Source organism: Cupressus sempervirens, chromosome 6 (genome assembly GCF_028749045.1).
Source record: "Cupressus sempervirens isolate cs-2001-9-10 chromosome 6, ASM2874904v1, whole genome shotgun sequence".
NCBI classification, from domain to species: domain Eukaryota; kingdom Viridiplantae; phylum Streptophyta; class Pinopsida; order Cupressales; family Cupressaceae; genus Cupressus; species Cupressus sempervirens.
The window spans coordinates 635,312,334-635,334,724 of NC_143123.1; the positions used below are offsets into that span (position 1 = coordinate 635,312,334).

The 22,391-nt window shown below is 35.0% G+C and overlaps 1 protein-coding gene across 1 annotated transcript in view; it reads right to left on the minus strand.

Annotated features, from left to right (window-relative positions):
* Positions 1–9,492, minus strand: part of LOC149553829 (histone-lysine N-methyltransferase ATXR3-like protein) — a 104,150-nt gene extending 94,658 nt beyond the window's left edge. The window contains exon 1 of the mRNA XM_089789179.1: positions 8,710–9,492. Coding sequence (XP_089645305.1) covers positions 8,710–9,325 — 616 coding nt within the window. The 5' untranslated portion in view covers positions 9,326–9,492. The remainder of the gene's footprint in view (positions 1–8,709) is intronic.
* Between the last annotated feature and the right edge of the window lie 12,899 nt (positions 9,493–22,391).

A 22,391-nucleotide genomic window follows, 5' to 3' on the forward strand; every position in this document is an offset into this window, starting at 1 on the left:
ATGGATACGGAAGGATCCATTATCCTGGAGCCGGTGGCAATCATTGACCAGCGCACTCGCCAGCTTCGCTCTCGCTCCATCTCTGAGGTCTTGATTCAGTGGCATGGCATGCAACCAGAGGATGCTACCTGGGAACCCCTTCTTCAGATTCAACAACAATTTCCCCACCTTAAGCTTTGAGGACAAAGCTTTTTTCTAAGGGAGAGGGGATGTTAGGAACCTGTGTGTTCCTTCTGTTTATTTTGTTACAGTAGAGTTGTTGGACGCATATGCTTTGTAAGTCGTCCCGTGAGTTTATTTTATTATCCCACATGCATAGGTAGTATTACTTTTCTAGATCGTACCCAGTATATAAGAATAGGTTGAGGCCCTTGATGGGCACGGACGAATTTATTGTATTGAGCTTGCTCAAAGGAGGTTACCCCCTCGAAGTGGCCTGCGATCAGTAGATTTATTCTGAGTTCTGCTATCACTTTGTATTCTGTTATTTCGAGCATTCTCACGATATTGCTATAAGGAGGTTCATCTCATATGAGTAACAACACATATTTCAAAGGAATTGATAAGATCTATGGCTTGACTAATAATATTATTAATAGTCCAAGAAAACTTGGTAACTCTATTAAGGCAATTAATAATATTAAGGGAGTCCCCCTCAAGCCATATTTTATTCAAATTCAAACTCTTTGCATAGATAAGACCATAAAGGGCAGCATTAGCCTCAACCACATGATTAGTTTGAATACCAATAGGGATGGCCATTCCCCCCATTCTATCTCCATTCGGCAATTCCTGGGTTGCCCTTCAAGGCCCCATCAAAATTTATCTTATACCAGTCCATCAGGGGACAATCCTATCTAGCTAGATCCCTAAGGTTAGGACCAATTTGCATCAAGCTGATATCATTAAGATTCCAATTCTGGATCACAAATTCTTCCCATTCATCTTGAGGTTCTTGACCTTTTCCACTAGATCTGATATTCTTAGTCACCAAATGCTTAATCTTACAGAAAACCTGATCAAGATTTGATTCAACTCCCCTAAACACCCTATCATTTCGTTCCTTCCAAACACCCCAGCAAAGGAACGGGAGAATAAAATCTCACAATTTCAAAACTAAGGCATTATTAGAAGGTAGCTTCCAACCATTGAAAAAATGTTGATGGTATCAGGGAAAACCCAAGCAATACTCAGCAAAGCACAGACCCTATCCCACACCCTTTTAGTATAGGAGCAATGCAAGGTCATATGGTTGACCGACTCCGTATCATTCTTACAAAGGTAACATCTATTAACAATGTTGAACCCTCTCTTCAATAAGTTATCATCTGTAGTCAAAAAAATTCCTGCAACAGTATCCAAAAAAATATGTTAACTTTGGGAGTCATACCTTTAAACCACACTTTAGCCCAACAAGGCTCAAGATGCTCTTCAAAACCATTAGCATACACCAAAGACACAGAGAAGAGCCCATTAGGATTAAATTTCCAAATCAGCGCATCCTCCTTATGGCTTAAGAAGACCACATTCAAAATCTTGTTGAGATCATTCAGGTTTATATCCACCCTTTTGAAGTCCAACCACTTATTCTACTCCCAATAATCTTCAACAAAAATCCTGAAGAGATTCTCACATCGCTCCATAGAATCATTCCACCTTTGATCAGCACTAAGTGGATGGTCAAGAATCCAAATATAATCCCAGAAAAGAACAGTCCTCCCATTTCCCACCTTCCATCTAACCCCTTTCTTAATAATCTGTTTATATTTTTGAGCATTTTTCCAAATCATAGAACCCCCTTGCACCAACTCATTATTAAGACAGTATTTGAGATCTTGGTTCTCCCTAGTATACTTGTTGGTCCAAATATCACACCATTTGCCTTCCTCTTTGTGCCATCTCCATAACAACTTGGCAAGCAAAGCCTCATTCATAATGGTGACTCTTCTCAGACCAAGGCCACCTTTATTAAAAGGCATGCAAACTTTCTCCCAAGCAATCTGGGGCAATATTTTCTTTTTTTCCATACCCGTCCATAAGAAAAGCTTCTGAATTTTTTCAATAGCCAACGCAAACTTTCTAGGGATCTTAAAAACACTCAGACCATATAATGAAACATTCTGTAAAATGGATTTGAGAACAATAAACTTACCAGCCTAACTAAGGAGGAAGCCTTTCCACCCAGCTAACTTCGAGTGAATTTTGTCAATCAGCGAACTCCAAAAAATCTCAAGTGGGTCCATACAAAGAGGTAATACTAGATAAGAACCCCATAAGGTGCCAATCTCACAGCCAATAATCCTTTTAATTTTGTTTTGTCTCTTATCATTAACATTGACAAAATATATCACACTTTTGCTCCACTTAGTAATTTGACCTGAAGCTTACCCATAATCCTCCAAAGCCCTCTTTATGTTTCTAGCATTTCTAATTGAAGTTTCTCCCATAACTATAAAATCATCCACAAATTGCTGATGCGAACAAATCAACTCTTTGGAAGAGGGTTTAAGATCAACAAAATCCCCCACACTCACTAGTTTTTCCACAAATCTTCCCAAACATTCAGCCATTAAATAAGGAGGATAGGTGAAAGCGGATCCCCCTAACTTAAACCACGCAAAGCCCAGAAAAAAGGGGTAGGTGAACCATTCACAAGAACTGAGAAAGTAGCCGAAGAGACCAGCATAAAAACCAGATCCCTAAATCACTTATTAAAACCAAAAGCTTCGAGTCCTCTTTGAAGAAAAGCCCAATCCACTCTATCATAAGCTTTGGATAGGTCTAACTTAACGAGAAACCCCTCTTTCTTGGAAGCAGTGAGAGAGTGAATATTTTCATGCACTGAGATAATTGAATCCAAAATCTGCCTACCAGGAACAAAATCATTCTGCTGCCTGGAAATCAAGCTAGGGAGAAGGGACAAAATTCTGAGAGTAAGCATTTTAGAAATAACTTTATAAAAAGAATTTCAAAGGCTGATTGGTCGAAACTGATCCATACTATCAGCATCTGGCTTCTTAGGAATTAAAGTACCGCTCAATTCTTTGAGCATTTTCCTAAAGTCAAAGAACTCCTTAACCCCATTACAAACATCATCACTAATGATACACCAATACTTATGAAAAAAACAGGAAAGGAAACCCATCTGGCCCTGGAGCCTTGACTCCATCAAAGGAGAAAACAGCCTTTGATATTTCTTCATAAGACGGAATAGAAGTTAGGAATTTATTTTGAACCTCTGAAATACAGTTTGGAATACAGTCCAAAAACATATTTTGCTTATCCTTGTCCAAACTGGGGTCACCTTGAAGTAAAATGCTGAAAAAATCCATGGCTTCCCTCTTAATAATCTCCTCATCCTCCATAGACCCACCATTAGTATTGTGTCTAGAAATTCTATTAGTCATCCTATGCTTCAAAGTGGTCATGTGAAAGTACTTAGTATTCCGGTCTCTTTCCTTCAAAAATAATTTTCTAGACCTCTGCCTCTAGAATATCTCCTCCTTAGTAATAATGTCATGAATCTCAGTCAGTTTCTCACTTTCTTCCTCCCTAGAAACGGTCTCATAACCATCAACCTAAATACTATCCTGAATATCTTTAAGTTCCTCTAAGACCTTTTTATTCTCAAAAATGTTCCCAAAAGTATCCTTATTCCAAATTTTGATAATTTTTTTTAACATTTTTCAGCTTAGCAGCAACTTTGAACATGGCAGTACCCTCCACACGAATGTTCCACCATTCCTTGATAAGATTTTCCAGTCCCGGATGGAGAGTCCACATTTTTTCAAATCTAAATGGATAATTCTTCTGAAAGGTTAACAGATCAGCCACAAGAAAAATGGGATAGTGATCTGAACCAATACGAATTTGAGCAATAAGAGAGCATTTATATTTTAAAAACCAATCACTACTAATAAGTGCTCTATCCAATCTGACCTAAATGAGTTCCTTTCCAATTCTTCTATTTGTCCAAGTATAATCAATCCCATGCAAATCCATATCATGAAGAAGATGATAATCAATGAAATCCATTAAATCTAATCTATTATCCAAGTTGGTCTGATTTCCTCCCCCATCTTTTCAAATTCTTTCAGCGGAGTATTAAAATCCCCCATAATGATCCAATTCTCCTCCACAAAGTGTTTTCTTTGATTGGTAATATTTTCCCAAAGAGCCTTTCTACCCCATTTAGAATTGGGAGCATAGACATTAGTAAGCACCCAAGAAGAGCCATACTTAGAAATGCTAAATCTGATATTCATCGTATTTCTATTCTGAGAAATAAGTTCCCCATCAATACATTTATCATTCTGGTAAACCGCCATACCACCTGAGGCCCCATCTGAATCATTCCCAATAATCTTGCCTCCCCTAAAAAACCAAGAGACCACCTACTTCATCCTTCAACATTTTAGTTTCTTGAATTAGAACAATATCTGGTTTATTATCCATAATCATATTTTTAATAATATCTTGTTTGTGAGGATTATTTAATCCTCTGATATTCCAAGATATGAACTTCATTTCTTATGGAAATTTTTTGTTTCTAAGATAGTCCTTTGCCTACCATCTATAATACTTCTGTTAGTCTCAACAATTCTTCTCTGCAAATTGGATGGTCTACCTGCTAAAGAGGGAGATACACCAACATCTCCAGCCTTAAAGCCTTTAACCGAAGGTGTTGCATGTGGACAGCAGTCCCTAGCATTGCAATTCTTCATTTCCCCTTTTTTACTGCCTTTTCCCAAAGGTGTGCTAGGGATATCATCTTTCTTAGTGCTCCTAGTTTTAACCAGAGTTCACCTCTACCCCCTATAGCACATTATAGATTTCCTCATCTTCCCCCCTATTGTGATAACTTTCTACAGCTGTAGAATCAACCAGAGATTCAGTCAAACCTTGATCTACCTTACTTATAGGGAGAGAAACAGATTCCTCAAATGCCACAGAAACATCTTCATTAGTGTAATCATTCTTGATCTCCCCGCCATCATCTACATCCCCATAAATGGGACTAATCACACCTCCTTCATGAGCCAGACCCATATCCACACTACTGAGATCCAGTGGAATATACTAATCATCTCCTTCAGCATTCATCCTTGGTTGAGAAGCTTCCTCTACAGCCATCAATGGCCCCTTTGCCAATCCACTGACCATCAGGGAGTTCCTAACCTCCCCTCTGCAAATCTCGCGTCTATTCTGAACATTCAATTCTTTTTGAACCAAGATTTTTTTAAACTTTTTTGGGTGCACCATTCAAAGATGGACATTTTTTAGCCCAATGTTTGGATTTTTTGCAGTGGAAACAAGCAAAGGGGATGGTCTCATACTCAATATGCTGCTTCCATGTACCAAGTTTAGATTTAAGCGAAATAAATTCCAAGTTTAATAAGTTGTTGGATCAATGTCAGAGTTATGTTTGTTTTGGTTTATAGGAAGGCATGTTTTCGATCAATTGAACACAGTTCAAGAAGGAAAATGAAGAACAGCTTAAATGTTAAGTTTGATCTTAAACCTGGTAATATGTAGGTCGTTTTCGGTAGATCTTTTGAGCTGGTGAGTTGGTTGATGATGTGGAAATGACATGGAAGCAAAGAGATTTCAATGATCAGTTATACATCAATGATTGTAATGGAATTTCTTGGAACAGTGTTCGTTCATTGGAAAAGTGAAAAGGATAGATGTGTGATGTTAGATTGATGCACAATGAAAGATGTTGATCATGTGATAACAAATAATGATGGATTAGGGTTGTAATACGTTTTGGTCAAACGTTGTTGGAATTCCATGGGTAATACGTTTAGGATTAGGGTTACCTATTGATGAAAAGTATGCATATATGACAGTTATTTTGCGAGTGTAGGTGTGTTGTTAACAATTGAAGAGTTACGATCAACAAGGGTGTGCGATTAGCCTGAAAGCTGAATGTCTGCGAGAAGATGCAAATGGTAAATTGAAAAAGATCTGTACAAGAAAATGTAAAGTGCTACTTCAAGATCATTCTACTTAGTTAATCCTAAGAGGTTGACAAGAAGCCTCTAACAAGATCCCTTTTAACAGCGCCAGCACAATCTTTAGCAGGATCTGAAGTTAATTCCTTTAACTGGGTGGCTCATTAATTTGAGTTGGAAAAGTCATTTTAAAAGGTTACTCTTAACAAGGTAAAGCTCCTTATAGGGCTAGATGTAAATCCCTTCACCAAGTATTGTAAGCTCCTAACAGAGCTAAACTCTTAACTGGGCAAATTTCAGAAGAGTGACAAATACTTGTGGGTATGAATTCTTGTCGTGGTTTTTCAACCTAACCAAGGTTTCCACGATAAAATAATGTGTTATTGTGATACTTATGTGGATTCTTTTATGAGTTGCTTTATGATTAAGTTTCACAAGTTAACATAAATGGATGGATGAACGAACAGATAATAAGTTATGTTTCTGTTAATCAGTTAAATAAGTTAAGTTTAATGCTGGTGATTACTCATTGACACCCCTCCTTCTCAGTAATCTAGGACCTTGAATATATTAACATGTAATACTTGAGGTATTTTGCTGATGGATGTATAGAGGTTTTATCTCAAGTTCCTTTGCTTTTTTTATTGGACTGATTCTTGTTCGATATGTAGATGGTCCCCTTCCATGCTTGAATGCAAATTTAAGGATGGTTTGAGAAGGGACATTACACAGAAATCTTGCACAGTCATTTAACCTTTCACATCTCTTACAATGCAAGCAAATCCAGTTGATCCAAGGTTTGCACATTAATTTAGATTTTAATTCAGTTATTGTATTTTTTTACCTCATTTATATTTGTTCTAAGTTCCCACTCCCATCAAAAATGTGTTTTTGCCTCAAAGTCATCACGACTTGCATATTTCGGTATGGGATAGCTACTAAAAGGTGGAGGAACTTTAAACAACACCTTCCAAAGACTGTAATCTTCAGGCCAAGAACAAAGCTGATTCTCCTTCAATTCCTTCTAAAACTTTCAGTCTCCATATTAGTCTAAGTTTGCCAGTAACTTCACTCATTTGCTGCCTCATGTTTTCTCCCATAGATTTTTATTCTTCCTAATCTCTTGGGGCACAAGGCTTTCCATATGATCAAACATGCAATCCTCATTGAAGTCACCATCTACAATTATCCCATAGTTGTGTGTGCTGCACTTCGTCTCCAGCTGAAATGTTTTCCACATCTTCATACATCTTTTCAATGCACTTCTGACATAGGTTTTCAAGGGTCATTCACTTCCTTTATTTCTTTCCACTTCCTTGGGCATAGCCAGCCCAGAATAGGCCACACCATTGAGTCGGGGTTTACAGATTTGACAAGTTATGGTTAACCAAACAGCCATTTACAGTAGAAAGATAGATATACAACTAATAAAGATGCAGAAGAATAGCTACATTGCTTGGATTACTTTGCCTCTAATTCACTTTCCTGCTCATACAACTCTGTGTACTCACTGTAGGCCTAGAGAAATAGAGGATGTTGTCAGGCATGTCATACTAATATTTGGATTGTATTCATACACATATGGTAAATCTTTAAAAAATATTTAAACAGATACTGTGCATGTTTCTAATTTAGCAAATAAGAATATTTTCTGTAATGGAAGTGATTCTAAGCCAAGTGCACACTACTTGAGGATGTAAGGAAATAAACTATTTTTCTTCCCAAGTCTCAGTGTAAAGGAACAAATAATTAGGAGATCTTAAAAGCTGAGATAGCAACTAAAGGAAATATGCCTTTTGAAATGATGAAGAGGAAATTAGAATTGAGCTTTGTGTGCAATTTGTAGACTACTTGGTTATCCAAAGTGATAATTTGAGATGAGACCAACAACTGCACTTTTCTGACAGGCTGCAGGTTAAGTTGTTCCTGATATGTTTCAATAGCACAATTATTACATTGATCTCTGATCTTGTTGTTTCGACAATGTTTACGCAGAAATGACATTCACATTGTTAAAGTTTAGAAGCTTGCTGACCTTGGATATAAAAATACAATTTGACTATTCAAGAGCCCTATAATACTGTGTTTTTTACATTCCAAAATTGGCATTTTTGGCTTCCTTTCCCGTTGAAAAGACATTTTCAGCTTCCAAATAGTTTGAACACCTATTTATATCATGTGAGTATGGCGTTAAAGATTATTGGGAAGCCATTTAAGGATTGATATCTTGTATCTTAGAGCGTTTGCGGGCGTTCTATGGTCAAGTTCATGGCTTTTATGCGGCAGAGAGCAGAAAGATTGTACATAAGTGTTATGATTGGTCTTGAAAAAGTGTTTCCAAGCTCTTGTTTAGGTGTATAGAATAGTGAACAATTTTAGCTAGCTAGCCAATTTAGAATACTATAAGAAATCTCAAAAAATTGATGAAGCTTTTCTCCACAAGGAATTCATGTCACTATCTTCTCTCCATGTTACTGGTATTGTGTATGCTATCCAATTTCATCCTACATGTTCAATTCTTCGTTTTAGAATTCAGTCAATCCTTTTCTTCCCTAAACCAGTCCCTTAAAATTCCCTTGATTGATGACTACGCGTCTGGAGTTTCCTTTCTAGTTTACGAATCATAGGGACAATCATAGGGACACCGCGGAAGGAGAATTTTAAAGAAAAAATGTGCTTATGCACCTGTCATTTACGCATTAACAACCCGTGATTACAACTTTCAAGACAATGTACGAGCGTAAATACTCACAATCAAAATAACGCGCGTTCAAATACTCGGTCCCAATCGCCTGGGTGACATTTATGGGCTTCCCAGGTGGATAAGGGCGCTGCCGATAGACCCACAATCCAAAGAGATACTGCTTCATGAAATCCCAGAACGCGTCTTTGGCCTCGCTGTCACTCTTAAATGCATGTTTAGGCATCGGACGGCCACTATAAGGCTGTGGAACATTAGGTAAGGCTGCCCAAAGGCTATCATCTTCAGGCCAATAGGGAACCTCGTTCTCCTTCAATTCCTGCTTCAACTCCCGGTCTGCCCATTTCTCACAATCCACCAGGAACTTGACCAATCCGCTACCTCCTAATTTCTCCCATAGCTTTTTATTTTCTTCTAGCTCTTCCGGTACGGAGTCTGCCTTGTGCTCGACAAAGGGGTTCTCGTTATAATCACCACCGTCGAATTCGCCATAGTTGGGCGTGGTCCGCTTCGTTTCCTTCTTAAATGTTTTCCATCTATTCGTAAATCTTTCACGTTCCGGTCCTGCCAAGGCTGGTCGATGGACCATCTCAGGCTCGTCCTCTTCTTCTTCTTCTTCTCCGTCGTACTTCTTCGGCCATAGCCAACCCAGAATAGGCCAACCCATCGACTCAGGGTTTAGGGTTTAAGAGTTATACGGTGGCCAAAAGAGGTGCTTGAAACAGCATACCAGATCTGCTACTATTGAAGATGCAGAACTGTGGCCGCAGTCTGTATATTTCTTCGCCTCAGATTCATTTCTGCCTGCTCATACCGGCTCTGCTTGTTTGGTAGAATCTCGAAGAAATAGAGGATAACGTCGGGTATTAAGTTTTTAAAAGTATTCGAGGATAAAAAATTACTTGGTAAGGATGATGTAATGCTCCTTATCCCACCATCCGTTAAGATTTAAGAAACTTTGAAGAATTGTGGGTTACTTGGTGAGGATGATCTAAAATGCTCTTGGATCACACAAGTCAATAGGATTTACAAAACACCAAAGGTTGCAAATAATTATGAGGATGAAATATTTCTCAATTACATCATCTTTTAAGGAACATTATATAATTTTGGATTTCTCAGTAAGGATGAAAAAAATGTTTCTTAATCATAATAGAAACATTAAAGGATTTTAGATCACTTGATAAGGATGACTTGATATGTTAATTGATTAGACCATTCGTTAAGGTTCAAGAAATAGAAAAGGACCATAGATTACTTGGTAAGGATGACAAGATGTTCGTTGATCACACCATCCATTAAGGTTTAAGGAACATTAGAAAATCTTAGATTACTTCCTATGAATGATAAGATGTTCCTTGATCACACCATCCATTAAAGTTTAAGAAACATTAAAGAATTGTAAATTACTTGACAAGGATGATGAAATTCATCACATCACCTCTTAAGGTTTGACAAATATCAAAGGATTGCAAATTACTTGGTAGGGATTGTGAAATGTTCCTAGATCACACCATCCATTAAGGTTTAAGAAGCATTGGAGGATCCTAGATTACTTGGTAAGGATGATGTAAATTTTTTTTTATCACACCATGCATTGGTAAGGATAACACAATGTTCTTTGATCACACAATCCATTAAGGATTAAGAAGTATCGAAGGATCCTATATTACTTAGTGAGGATAAGTTATTTCTCGATCACTTCATTAAAGCTTAAGAAACATTAAAGGATTGTGGATTACTCGGTAAGGATGACGTTAGCCCTCATATAGGCCCTCGTATTTAAACTTTTAGTTTAGGGTCTTGAATCTCTTTGAACTAAGTTCAAAGAAATTCAAGATGGTTCAAGATGGTTCAACTTGCTCCACAAATTCAACAAGTTCAATATTGTGAGGGTTATGGTGATTTCACTCCACATTCGAGTTTCTAATTTCATGACAGTCCAGTGGTCAATTCTACTGCATTGTTATGGTTAGTTCATATGGGTTCTGAATGACTATGTTTCAGAATGGAGATCATATGTTGACAACCTAACTTCAATAGTATTAAAAACTTTGAGAGTTTAGGTCTCTAATCCATAAAATTGTAAGATGAAATGAACACCTTATTGATGATCGACACTCATTAAATACCTCTAACTGAAGATAAGGGACATGTTGGGTGATATGTGGAAGTCTTAAATCAAGAATCCAATGTTACATAGATTATTCAAATAAAGCTCTGGCATCATCAAACTCATAAATGATTTGGCATACTAATCCTAAAGTATAAAATCAGAGCTTCCATTGATTGGTTCATAATACAAGTATGAAATGATGGGTGTCATTTAGAGGTGTGGTATTGTGCATCACATGTTCTTGCACCATGTTTTCTAGTCCAAGGAAGTTAAAATTTCACATGTACAAGAGGTAGAGCATTTTAGAATATAGCAATTCAAGGGCATCCATGCAATATCAGTTATAAATATCATGAAAACTGAAAAGCTAGTGTTTTGTAAAGAAAGGCTACAAGAGTGTATATAATTGCTAGGAATCCATCAAAATACTCTATGTATATCGATGAGCAAGTGAGCTCATAGGCTTCTATATAAGATGATGGTCTTCAACTGGAAAACATGTAAGTTGTGTCCCAAGTCTATCAAGAGTTCTTTCAAGGAAATATGGACATATAGGCAAAAGCACGACTACAATGAGAACACAACCATGTGCATAACGTTTAGTAGTTCCTATGGACCGTGTATCTCACAAACTGCACCTCTTGTGTTGGTCCACATATACATAGCCAAGACCTTTATCAATCAAATTGTTCTTCTCAACAGATAACCTATTGTTGATGAATTGGGTTTGTGCTCCATTGCTTTAAGCCTGGGTGCAAGAGCATTCAAATGGTTTAATGAATGGTTAATTAATGAAAGGATTTGATACTTTTGAAATGAGCACCCCTCATTTTAGAATGATAATGTGTGGTTTCATGATGTTGGAGCATGATACGACTTGTGTGGCCAATGGGTACACATAGCAATACAATTATCAGACATCATGGGAACATCAAAGATGAATAATCATGGATCGGGCCTATGTTACGCCTAATTATTAGAGTCATATGCCATCAGTGAATTCTAATTCTCTGTCCACGTTGAATAACTAAATTATGGAGTAATAGATTGAAATTTAATGTTGAAGCTAATTATGAGTAGAAGTAATGGTGATGAACACACCCACAAGGAGTTTGATCTTCTCGACAAATCATCTAAACGACACATGCTAAGAACAAGCATCTTCAGTTTGATCACTATCGAGCATAATGTGTCAACACCCAAGTCAAAGAATATGGAGATGCATTTGAAATGTTTGGTAAAATGTCTGTGGTACTTCTAGGAAATTATAGTTGTCAGCACCTTCAATCATGCCCTTGAATGTGTTTGGACTCTCCAACTCACACCCTATAAAGATTCTGACACATGTAAACCGAGGCGCTCTAATCCCTTTACCAATTCATAGCCACCCAAGGACGCGATCTATGTTAATTCATCATCAAATGAGGTTGTTCGAAGGAAGAATCATAGGGAGAAGGAATAGTACTCTTGTTCTTTGAATCCACACACATTGAATGTGAATACATTGATGTGGAAGATGGTGGATTTCCAAAGTTTGACAAAATGAAGCTCATATAAATGCATTAGATTCATTGTAGAGGCACAAGTGAAGCACATGAAAGATTGGATAGAATGCTTCAGAGCGGAAACCCATCTACTGATTTAGAGTTTCAAAGCCATTGCAATCCATCATCGGGCATATAAACTATTAGAACTTGGCATTTATATAATACCAATTGCATTAGTGTAGAAAGTGTTTGATGTAATGTCGATGTCATCAAAAGGGTCAAACAAGCAATACAGAGGCATGTATGAAGATGTTGCAGGTGTTCAAGCCTTGTTTTGAGTATCACTGCTAGAGCACATAAAAGAATATAGTTAATATTAACTTGAGCCAAAAAGAAAGAGAAGAGTCATCAAGTATATTAAATTGAGATGAGACTTATTCAAGAAAAATTTCCTTCTTTTCTACATGCCACTTGTCAAAGTATAATGATAGCAAGGCACTCGTTGGTTTCTCAAAATAGAACATATGCTGCCAATATTGCCTAGTTATAAGGATGGAAATCTCACATCTTTCTGTAAGTTACATTCATAATATTTGGTTGGTATGATATTTAATTAAACCTTTAAGAGAGGAAAAACACAAAAGTGAAATAAAAAAGGGTGCAAGCTATCAAGATTCAATTATGAAAACTAAATGGGACTTGTTATCACTATTTATTTATGAGAAGTCTCTTAGAGAAGGGTTCGGCTTTTGAGCTAGGTGACATTGAGCTACTGAGCAAGAGGGAGAGCCATTTCTATTTTCCTTTGTAGATGATAGAGTGAAAGGGGGGATGTTTTTCAGAACTGCCATTTGTAAAAGGGAAACAAGGATAAATTAGGAAGTTCTGATTTTTCAGGAGGTTTATGTTCTGTGATTTTTTTATTCTTTGAGGTTTTGATCGAGTATTTGAAGAGAGGAGAAGAATGTGGATTAAATCTTTGAATTTAGATGTTACTTTTCCTTCTGATTAAAATAGAACTTTGAGTCTTTTTAATTATTTTTAATTACTATTTTGTTTGTAATCATAGTTGCTATAAGATCTTTTAGTATTGTACAACTATGTTCCTGAAAATTGGAGCTTTCAGTCTCTTTGTTAGTTTCCAATAGTGGGAGGATCAAAAGGATTGACTTTGAGTGATCTTTTCCCATTTTTCTCATTTCTTTTTCTCTGTGTTCTATAAAAAAAATTCAGCATCTATGGCATAATTATGAGCATATGTTCAATCACCTTTCTTGCTTTCAGGTTAAAAGCATTATTGATTGTAGTGTAGTTGATTCATTGTAAATCTTACATGGGGAGCTATACCCAGATAAATTTAGAGGGTGCTTGTGCTTTTCAATAGCAAAGTGACCCAATTGTTAGCATTGATTTAGTCTTCCTTTCTTGGCAGTTTGGAGTTAATTTGTATCTATTTCTTTGGAGAACAATCTATTCACTAACAGATTTTTGGTGACTACTGGGGAATCTGGAAATGAAGATCAGTGTTTGTAATTGTTTCCTCAGTTTTATTATTATCTCTGTGTGCAAGAGATTGGTGACTCTATGTAAAGACCATGCCAAATATGAAAACCATGAGAAAGCCAAGGCCAAATCCCACTCTCATGGAACTTTATTCAATGAAGGATAAAGTGTTATACGAGTTTGTGGATAGCTACAAAGAAAGTATTTCCTGAACTATGAGGAATAATATAAGCTTGGAAGATGATGCCATGTCTTGACTATTGTGGAGAAGCCTCTGTGTCAGATTTTACAAGTTGAAAAAGTTAGAAGAAAAGAACAAAGTGTTGCAAGTATATCAGAAAAGGGTATCACAGCTAAAAGAAAAGTTGAAAGTTGATGAAGAAGAAGCTCTGGTTATCTTAGTTTCATCAATTTAGTTCAATCCCCTCGTCATGAGTGAGCAAGAAATCCAAGTAGTCATAATTCAACCACAAGAAGATCAAACATGGGTAATGAGAACGCTCAAGCTGAGAGTGAAAACCACAGCGGCAGTGACAAAAAAAGCATCAAAGTTCCTGTCAATAATTGGAAAAGAAGGAAAATAGAGATTTATAGATAGAAAGGTAGGATATGAAGAGAGAGCTAAATGAGAGAATGATATGCTATTATAAGGACAAGTAAAGGTAGAATGATGGAGAGAGTTGAAGGGAATTTTAAAAATATTAATAATTATATTATTTTGAGAAATATAAAAATATCAATAGAGATTATATTGTATGAATGAACTACTCATTTCTACCAATTCAATTATAAGTTAAAAGATTTGATTTAAAAAAATAAATTGTTGATCGCTTAATTCAAACTACCAAAATATCTAGTAAGTTTGAGGGTTTCTATTAGTTTCACAATTTGCAAAATAGTATTAAAAAAATAGAGTAAGACTGTAAAATAGTAGCTAGTAAAATATAGTGTAAACTTAAAGTAATAACATTTTACAATTGACAAAAATAAACATCAATGTAAAACTAATAAATATATTTAAAATAATAAATATAAAACATTTAACTCAATACTTTTTGCTTGGTAAGAAAAATAGATTGTGATAGTTAATATTGATTAGACATTCATTTGTGAGGTGGAAAATAAAAATGATTTTTAAAAAAAAATCTAATCCTTATCACAAATGTGGAAAAGATAAGTTGCAAAGTAATCAATGCATTCATTAATGCACGATAGACTTGTTAGAAAATATTTGTATTTTTGTTGAAGAAAATTGAATTTTCTCCTTGCCAAAAATAGTATGGTCCAATAGAATGAATGAAAAATGTGTTTTATAAAATAATGAAAATTTAGAAAAAGATATAAACATTTGAAGTTTCTTTTAATCTTTAAAAATCTATAAGTTGATTGGTCAATTAAATTAAAAAATTAAATTGAATGAAAGCAATAGTATCCTACCTTTGGCAGGAACTAACAAGAGCTCTCTTTCCACATAAGTGTCGCCTAATGAAAAAAAGACTATTTGACAAAATGTTTAATGATATGTTTGGTTATGGAATATGATTTAGGAATTGGAATTTGAAATTTTGGATTTAGAATTTTAGAACTTGAAATCTAGATCATTGTTTTCACAATTTAGTTTGAGACTATTTGGTTTAAACTCAAATAATATTTGATGATATTTTGGACTTGTTTGGTTCAAACTCAAAAATTTGGCATTCCATATCCAACAACATTTGAATCTACAAAAGACCTTTTCACTACATTCTTTGGAACCAAATTTCTATTTTGTAATTGAAATTGAATTGTTCATATGTAAAAGTAGATAAACTTGAGATTGTTATGTCTTCTTCGCTTTAAGTTTCTGAGAATTCTTTCGACTACAATCTATTTTGCATCCCCTTGTTGACTTCCATAGAAAATGGTGTCATGTTCATTCATTTTGACCCTAGAAGAGCTTTCATTATTAATGGAATTCTTGCAGGACAATATTGATTGTGAAGAAAGAATACATATTGTGGAGAGAAAGATGAAGGAGGGCTTGCACACATCTCTTGGAGGAGATCTAGAGAAAGTGGAGAGAGAGGCAAAAGTGTGGATCAATTATAGAAGATTATCCTCTATAATGACCCTCAATGTCTAGACTATACTGAATGTGGAATTTCATTCTATGAATGAGTTGAATGAAATGTTGTGCATATTATTTTGCCATAAAATCATTTCTGGTGTGTTAGATGCTCGGGATGTGTTATTAAAACACACAAACCAGTGGGTGCAAAACATTGATGAACAAAAGATTGAAGGAACCATTGAACTTGCATGAAAGGTGAGTTGATTCTTAGAAAAGATGGGCAACGCAACTAGAGATGTACATTCGATGGTAGAGATGGGAGAAAGCCCAAGTGAAGTTATAGAGGTTAATGCTTGATAACAACTATCCCTTTAAATCGCAAGTGAGACTCAAATGTAAATTTTAGATCTCAACAAATCATTAGTTGAAAGTGTTAGATTTCTAGACTCATTTGTTGTTGTTCATTCTCAAGCAAGTTACTTTAGTCCTAAATAAAAGAAAAACTTGTCAATCCTATTAATATATTCCTTGTTGAAGGTCTTGAACTTGAATTCCTACAAAAATCTTAAGAAACTACTTGATAATATCAAAAATTTGTTAGCTCCAGTGAGAACAAAACTTGAATTCTTTCCTTTGGTAAGCATTCCTTCCAATCTTCAATGACTGATACATTGTCCCCTGTCATTTAGCAAGGATTGTTTTTACTAATTATAAGATTTTTTGGAAGGGTTTTGCAGTTACTTAAAATTAGTGAAAAATCTTTCAGCTTGATAATGCGATTCTCTGAGGAATCTTCCAAAGTGGTACCTCCATGTCTGCTCAATATGATCATGTGCATTGTTAGTGGCCAAATCAACCTCTGTTACATACACTTGAACAACAACTCTTGTATGCAAAATAATGCCCAATTTGTTAGCTCAAACAAGTGCATGTTGTTACATCTTCAAATCATAGTAGATTGTTCCTATCTATGGATGCATAAAAAGATTTGAAGAGAGAGAGAGAGAGAGAGAGAGAGAGAGAGAGCTTGAAGAGAATGAGAATGATTTGAATAGAATCTCAAGTAGATATCAATAAAAAAATTCATTTCAATTCATATGTAATCCAAGTTTTTAGTAAATTGGAATTGAAATGAGAATTGGAGCAATTCCACCTATTTAGATGGAATACCAAATCCTGGATTTGAGGGTAAATGGGGATACCAAATTCTAATTTATTCCAATTATAATTTTGATTTTCTGCACCCAAACAATAGATTAGAAATTTTAAGGAATTACAAATGTCAATTCTTGTTCAAATCCATGAACCAAATGAGCCCTAATTATTTCTATTAGGAATAAAATATTTTAACAATTGATTATTAGAATGAAGCATTCATGTTAGTCTTCATTTTGATTTGTGATTTATCAAAATATATAAAAACTAGTTCATGTTAGTCTTGATTTTGAATATGTGATTTATCAAAATATATAAAAATAACATTTGTATCTAATGAAAGAGGTGCAATAGTTACACTAATAAAGAGATATAGAATTGGGCTCCTATTTTCACTTCTTGTTTTGTGTCTTCTATTGCATTTGCTCATTTTTTTCTCTCTTTCTTCTTATATTCTCCCTCCTTCTCCTCCTCCCACTTCATCTTCCCCTTCTCCTCCTCCATCTTGGTCTTCTCCTTCTCTTGTTGGAATGTTCAAATGGAAAGAATACTTCTAAGAGGGGGGTGGGGTGAATCAGAAGTAACCAATTTTATCCTTTCAAACTCTTATTAACATATAACTGAAATTAATATGCATGCAAGCAAACATGTAAACAAACATGAAATGAAAGCATGCATCAACACATAACACAAGAGATTTTGATGACCCAGAAACCCTCCAAGATAAGAAGGTAAAACTAGGGTGGGGATGACACCCACAAAAATTAATGCAACAATGAGTTCAACCACTTCTGATGGTTTGCCCTGTTAAAGGCTTTACACTGTGTCAATAGTGACCTATTGAAAGGATTTACAAACACTTTACATGAAGTGTCACCCTGTTAAAGGATTTACATAAAGGTTGTTAAACCCACCTAATATATAGGATTTTCTTGACCTTCTCCAAAGGCTCTCCTACCTAGCTATTAAGCTAACCTATCACCATAGGATTTCAACCTCTAATACAATTGTAAGAGAGTATTAGAACTTTTAACCTAATTGAATGCAATCTCAAATTGTTGGGTTTAGGCACTTGATCTACTCTTCTTCTTTTGATCCTTCCTTGATATGATCTCTAAATATGCCCCTTGTTCTGTTATGATCAACTGGATGTATAAATATTGTTCTTTCCACTAAGTCCTTTCTCTTCACACTGAAATTTCGCTATAATCTCCCCTTATGTTATTTTCTTCCTCACACACAATGGTGCATTTGTTCTCCTTATAAAGAATGTGAAGACTTAGGGTTAGGTATGGATCTATGATCCATATTGAATCTCAAATTCCCACTCATACTTTGTGTTTTTTCTTATTGGTTGCATTCCTTCACCATTTTTCTGATTGGTTGCATGCAGATTGCATAAGAAATGTAAATGATTCGTCCTTATCCTTTTTCTCCTTCAAAATTTCTCTAACTTGGCTCCAAAAATGGTTTACATCTTAGTTTGTGCAAATACAAACTCTTATGTTGATCTTGCGTTGCTCGGCACATGAAGTATTACTGATGTTCAACACATACTATTTCTGGATTGCTTGACATCAACTACATTTTCTGGTTTGCTCGACACCTGTTATATCATGTATTGCTCGACATATGTTGTTCTGAATTGCTCGACATCTAAATGATTCTGTTACTCGACACATGAGCAATTTTGGATCACTTGGCACATACTACACTATGATCTGTTCAGCACTAACTGTGACTCGACACCTATTGAAATTATGGCTCAACATCTATTGTGTACTCGACATACATGATGAAAATGGTTAAGTGTGTTGACACTCATTTGTCAATACTATTTATTTGACCAACATCTCCTTCTCCTCCTTTGAAACATTCTCCATACACTTGTAATCTACCTCGTCCCCCTCTTTTCTTCTTCTTCTCCTTTTTTTTCTTTTTATAATTAATAATGATTTATAAAATGAAAACATTAAATTCTAAATAAGTAAAAATCAAAATATAAAATGTAAACTTCATACAATAGAAAATATACCACCTGCAATAATTCTCAACCAAAAGCAAAATATATCTAAAGTCTAATGATATAGTTTCTTTAATATATGATTAAAAATATTTTATATATAGTTTTAAAAGAATGCAATATATGATTGAAAATATTCCACAGACAATTTTAAAAGAATGTATTAAATCTATAATTATTTTTAGTACTTTTATGAATTATCACTAGATTTGTTTTAAATATTAAACATGCATTAAAGATTTTAATGTGTTTAATTTTAATTAATATAATTTTATTAAATATATAAAGTATATTGAAAATAAATTTAGTTTAAAATATAAGATTGTGTTTTCATTCTAAAATATATACAAAGAATTTTATTATAAAATAAATAAATAAACATATTTAATTAAATATCTTGGATTGACATTATAGTTTAAGGTTTATGAAACTTATCTATTTATTTTTGTTAAAAAAGGAGTTTTTTCTCTTATCGGTAAACCACCAAAGCCTTATAATATATTAGATAGAAAAAAGATGTAACAAGCCGCCAAGGGATCCAAAAGAATTAACCTAAAGTTTTAATAAGTTTGCCAAACTTTTTTTTTCAAAAAACAAGAAAGAATATCATACACATCAAACATAAAGTAGTGGAAGCAATAACATACAATCATCTATAAGCATACATAATAGGTTACATTCCTTAAGGATCCCATGATGTTGAATCACATTAAAATTTTTAAGTAATACTAAGTCTAATAAATACCACATCCATATGAAAGAATAATTAAAAGTTCAATGTCCATTTAAATAATATACATTTGTTCTGAATGCCACTTGGCAATAAAATTTGAAATGCTCAATCATCCATTGTACATGTCATAGGGTATGAAAGGCTAAAATAATATACATTTGTAAAAATAGAATTACATCAACCTCCTCGAACTCATGATACAAAGTGCAATACAATAAATGAAACAATCCATCATAACAAATATAAACATCCATCATAAGATATAACCATCCATCATAATGATACAAAGATAGTATGAAAGGAAATGCACACAAGGAAGCTCCAACCACGGTAGTAACAGATAGATCTCAATGGTAAGAGTAAAAATCACTACCACCCAACTGCATGGAACCTAAATGGCCTACTCCCACCACATCAAGGAGATAGTTTCAAGTCCTAAATAGGATATCAATCCAAACATCAAAAGTGCTCTCTAAGTCCAAGAAATCCTAAAAGTATTCTAACTCAAGGGCTCTAAGATAAATCGACATCTAATCCTAGAGGCACACAAGACACGTAGGAAACCTACCAGGTAAGCGGACAAGTGTCATCGCACAAATCACGCTAGAGTTACCCCAGTAGTCTCTTAGGACCCCAACCCCCTAGTGATTCCCATGCGGCCACTAGTATCCTCTCATATTGACAAGGCATACTACGGATGCAAGGTCACAACCAAGCATTCTCTCTACTCCCATCCTAGTTTGTACTAGCACTCGAGACATGGGCAAGAACATACAAAGACTCTTATTAGGTTCATTTTACTCTCATTTAGTGTAGTGTTTTCACTTATTAAACAACTTACAATAGGTTACCCTGGCAGCCACTTAGGGCCCCAGCCTCCATTGCAAGCCATTTCCTGACATTACATATAGATAACCTACCCTAGGCTCAAGAAATCACAAATCAAAGAATCATAGTAAAATCACCTTAGCCCTATACAAGTGACTGGAAAGCATCAAAGGTAAATCACAATAACACATCAGTTCTCTACGAGCAACTGGAAAGCATCCCAAAAATATTGATCGAAGACTCAAAATGGTTAAGTCAAATATGTCATAGCACTTATCTCGCTATCCCACAATGATAATGACAAATGGTAATCAACAATATAATCACCCTCATCATAGAGCATACCAACACATTATCATGGTTAAGTAAAAATAATCAAGATCGAGTCAGCATATTACCACACTCACAGAACTCCCAAGCCTCTGGTAGACATCCTAGAACTGGTCAACACTCTAGTCAACCCAAAACCAAAATACAAACAATGAACAGGTAACAAGGATGTAAGTTCCATGTTTTGATTTATTTTGAAAACACATGGTTGAGTTAAATATAAGGTTTTAGTTACCAGTTTAATGTATATTTTAAGTAAATAAACTTCACAGTTCACCCTTACAATAACCCATTTGTCATGCCCAAAAACGCTAACAAGTTATGTTTTAATATTTAAAAGTCATAATAGGATTAAATGTAATAAATAAGTTTTCAAATAAATTCACTTAACTTCCTCACGCACATGTATAACTATAAAATTTAAACACAACTCAAATGCAATTTTTCTTAACATATTTTAAACTTAAAATTGCACAGCTAAGTGTATATCAACATGTTATCTGATTAATCTATTTTAAACGAATGTGATTACCAATCATAAAAATGTGCAGTAAGGTAACACCATCACATTTGATTTTCTTTTTTTTTTAAATTACATATGCAAAACTAAAAACAAGCTATAAGACTCAATGCAAGCATATTACTCAAACACCATTTTATTGGCAAACCTGATTCAAAGGCTTAGCCGGGAAAGAACCAGGAAGAAAACTCGGCTTTGTTGCCATTTACAACAAAGTTTAAAATACAAAAATACATAGGATATCAATCCCAATTACAACAATTTAATTGAATTTTCTTCATGACCCTCATCAAGGGATTCAAAATGAATTCTGCAACACATTCAAGAACCATGGAGGGAACAAAATCTGATCGGGTGACAACCAAGCATAACCAAGAGACAATCAAACATGCTTATTCATACATGGTTTACACAATAGGATTCACAATGAATCAAAACTAGGGAAAGGTGGATTTTTCCAACAGGAGAAGTCAAGCACAACACCAAAATAGATGCCCAATCGGGGCTATAAACCAAGAACTTCCGTTCTTCCATTTTAACATGCCATACTCATATGAGGTTTGTGCTGACAGGTAGGGGCCCATAACACCCTACCCTTTCTCCCTCTTCTCATCCTGAGAAAAGACTCTACACTAGATGGAGTCCAACTAAACAGACCTTTCCCAAAATTGGTCACTTCTGCCCTATCCTAGGGTGAGTAATACCAAAACACCCATGCAAGAAAATCTCAAAATTTCAAACATAAACATGAAAAGAAATCATCCAAAATAACATGGTTTTCAAATCTTCCCAACATACCTACAACCATACAAACATTCAAACAACAACAAGGTAGCATAAGCATGAAACAAGAATGAAATCTGAACAAGGGAGATGACAATTCCTACCTACACAAAGAGGTAATGGAAAATGAACAAGTTTGAGTAGAGTTTCCCCTTCCTTGCTTTAATCTTCAAGAACTCCTCTCTAAATGTAGAGATTCGGTAAC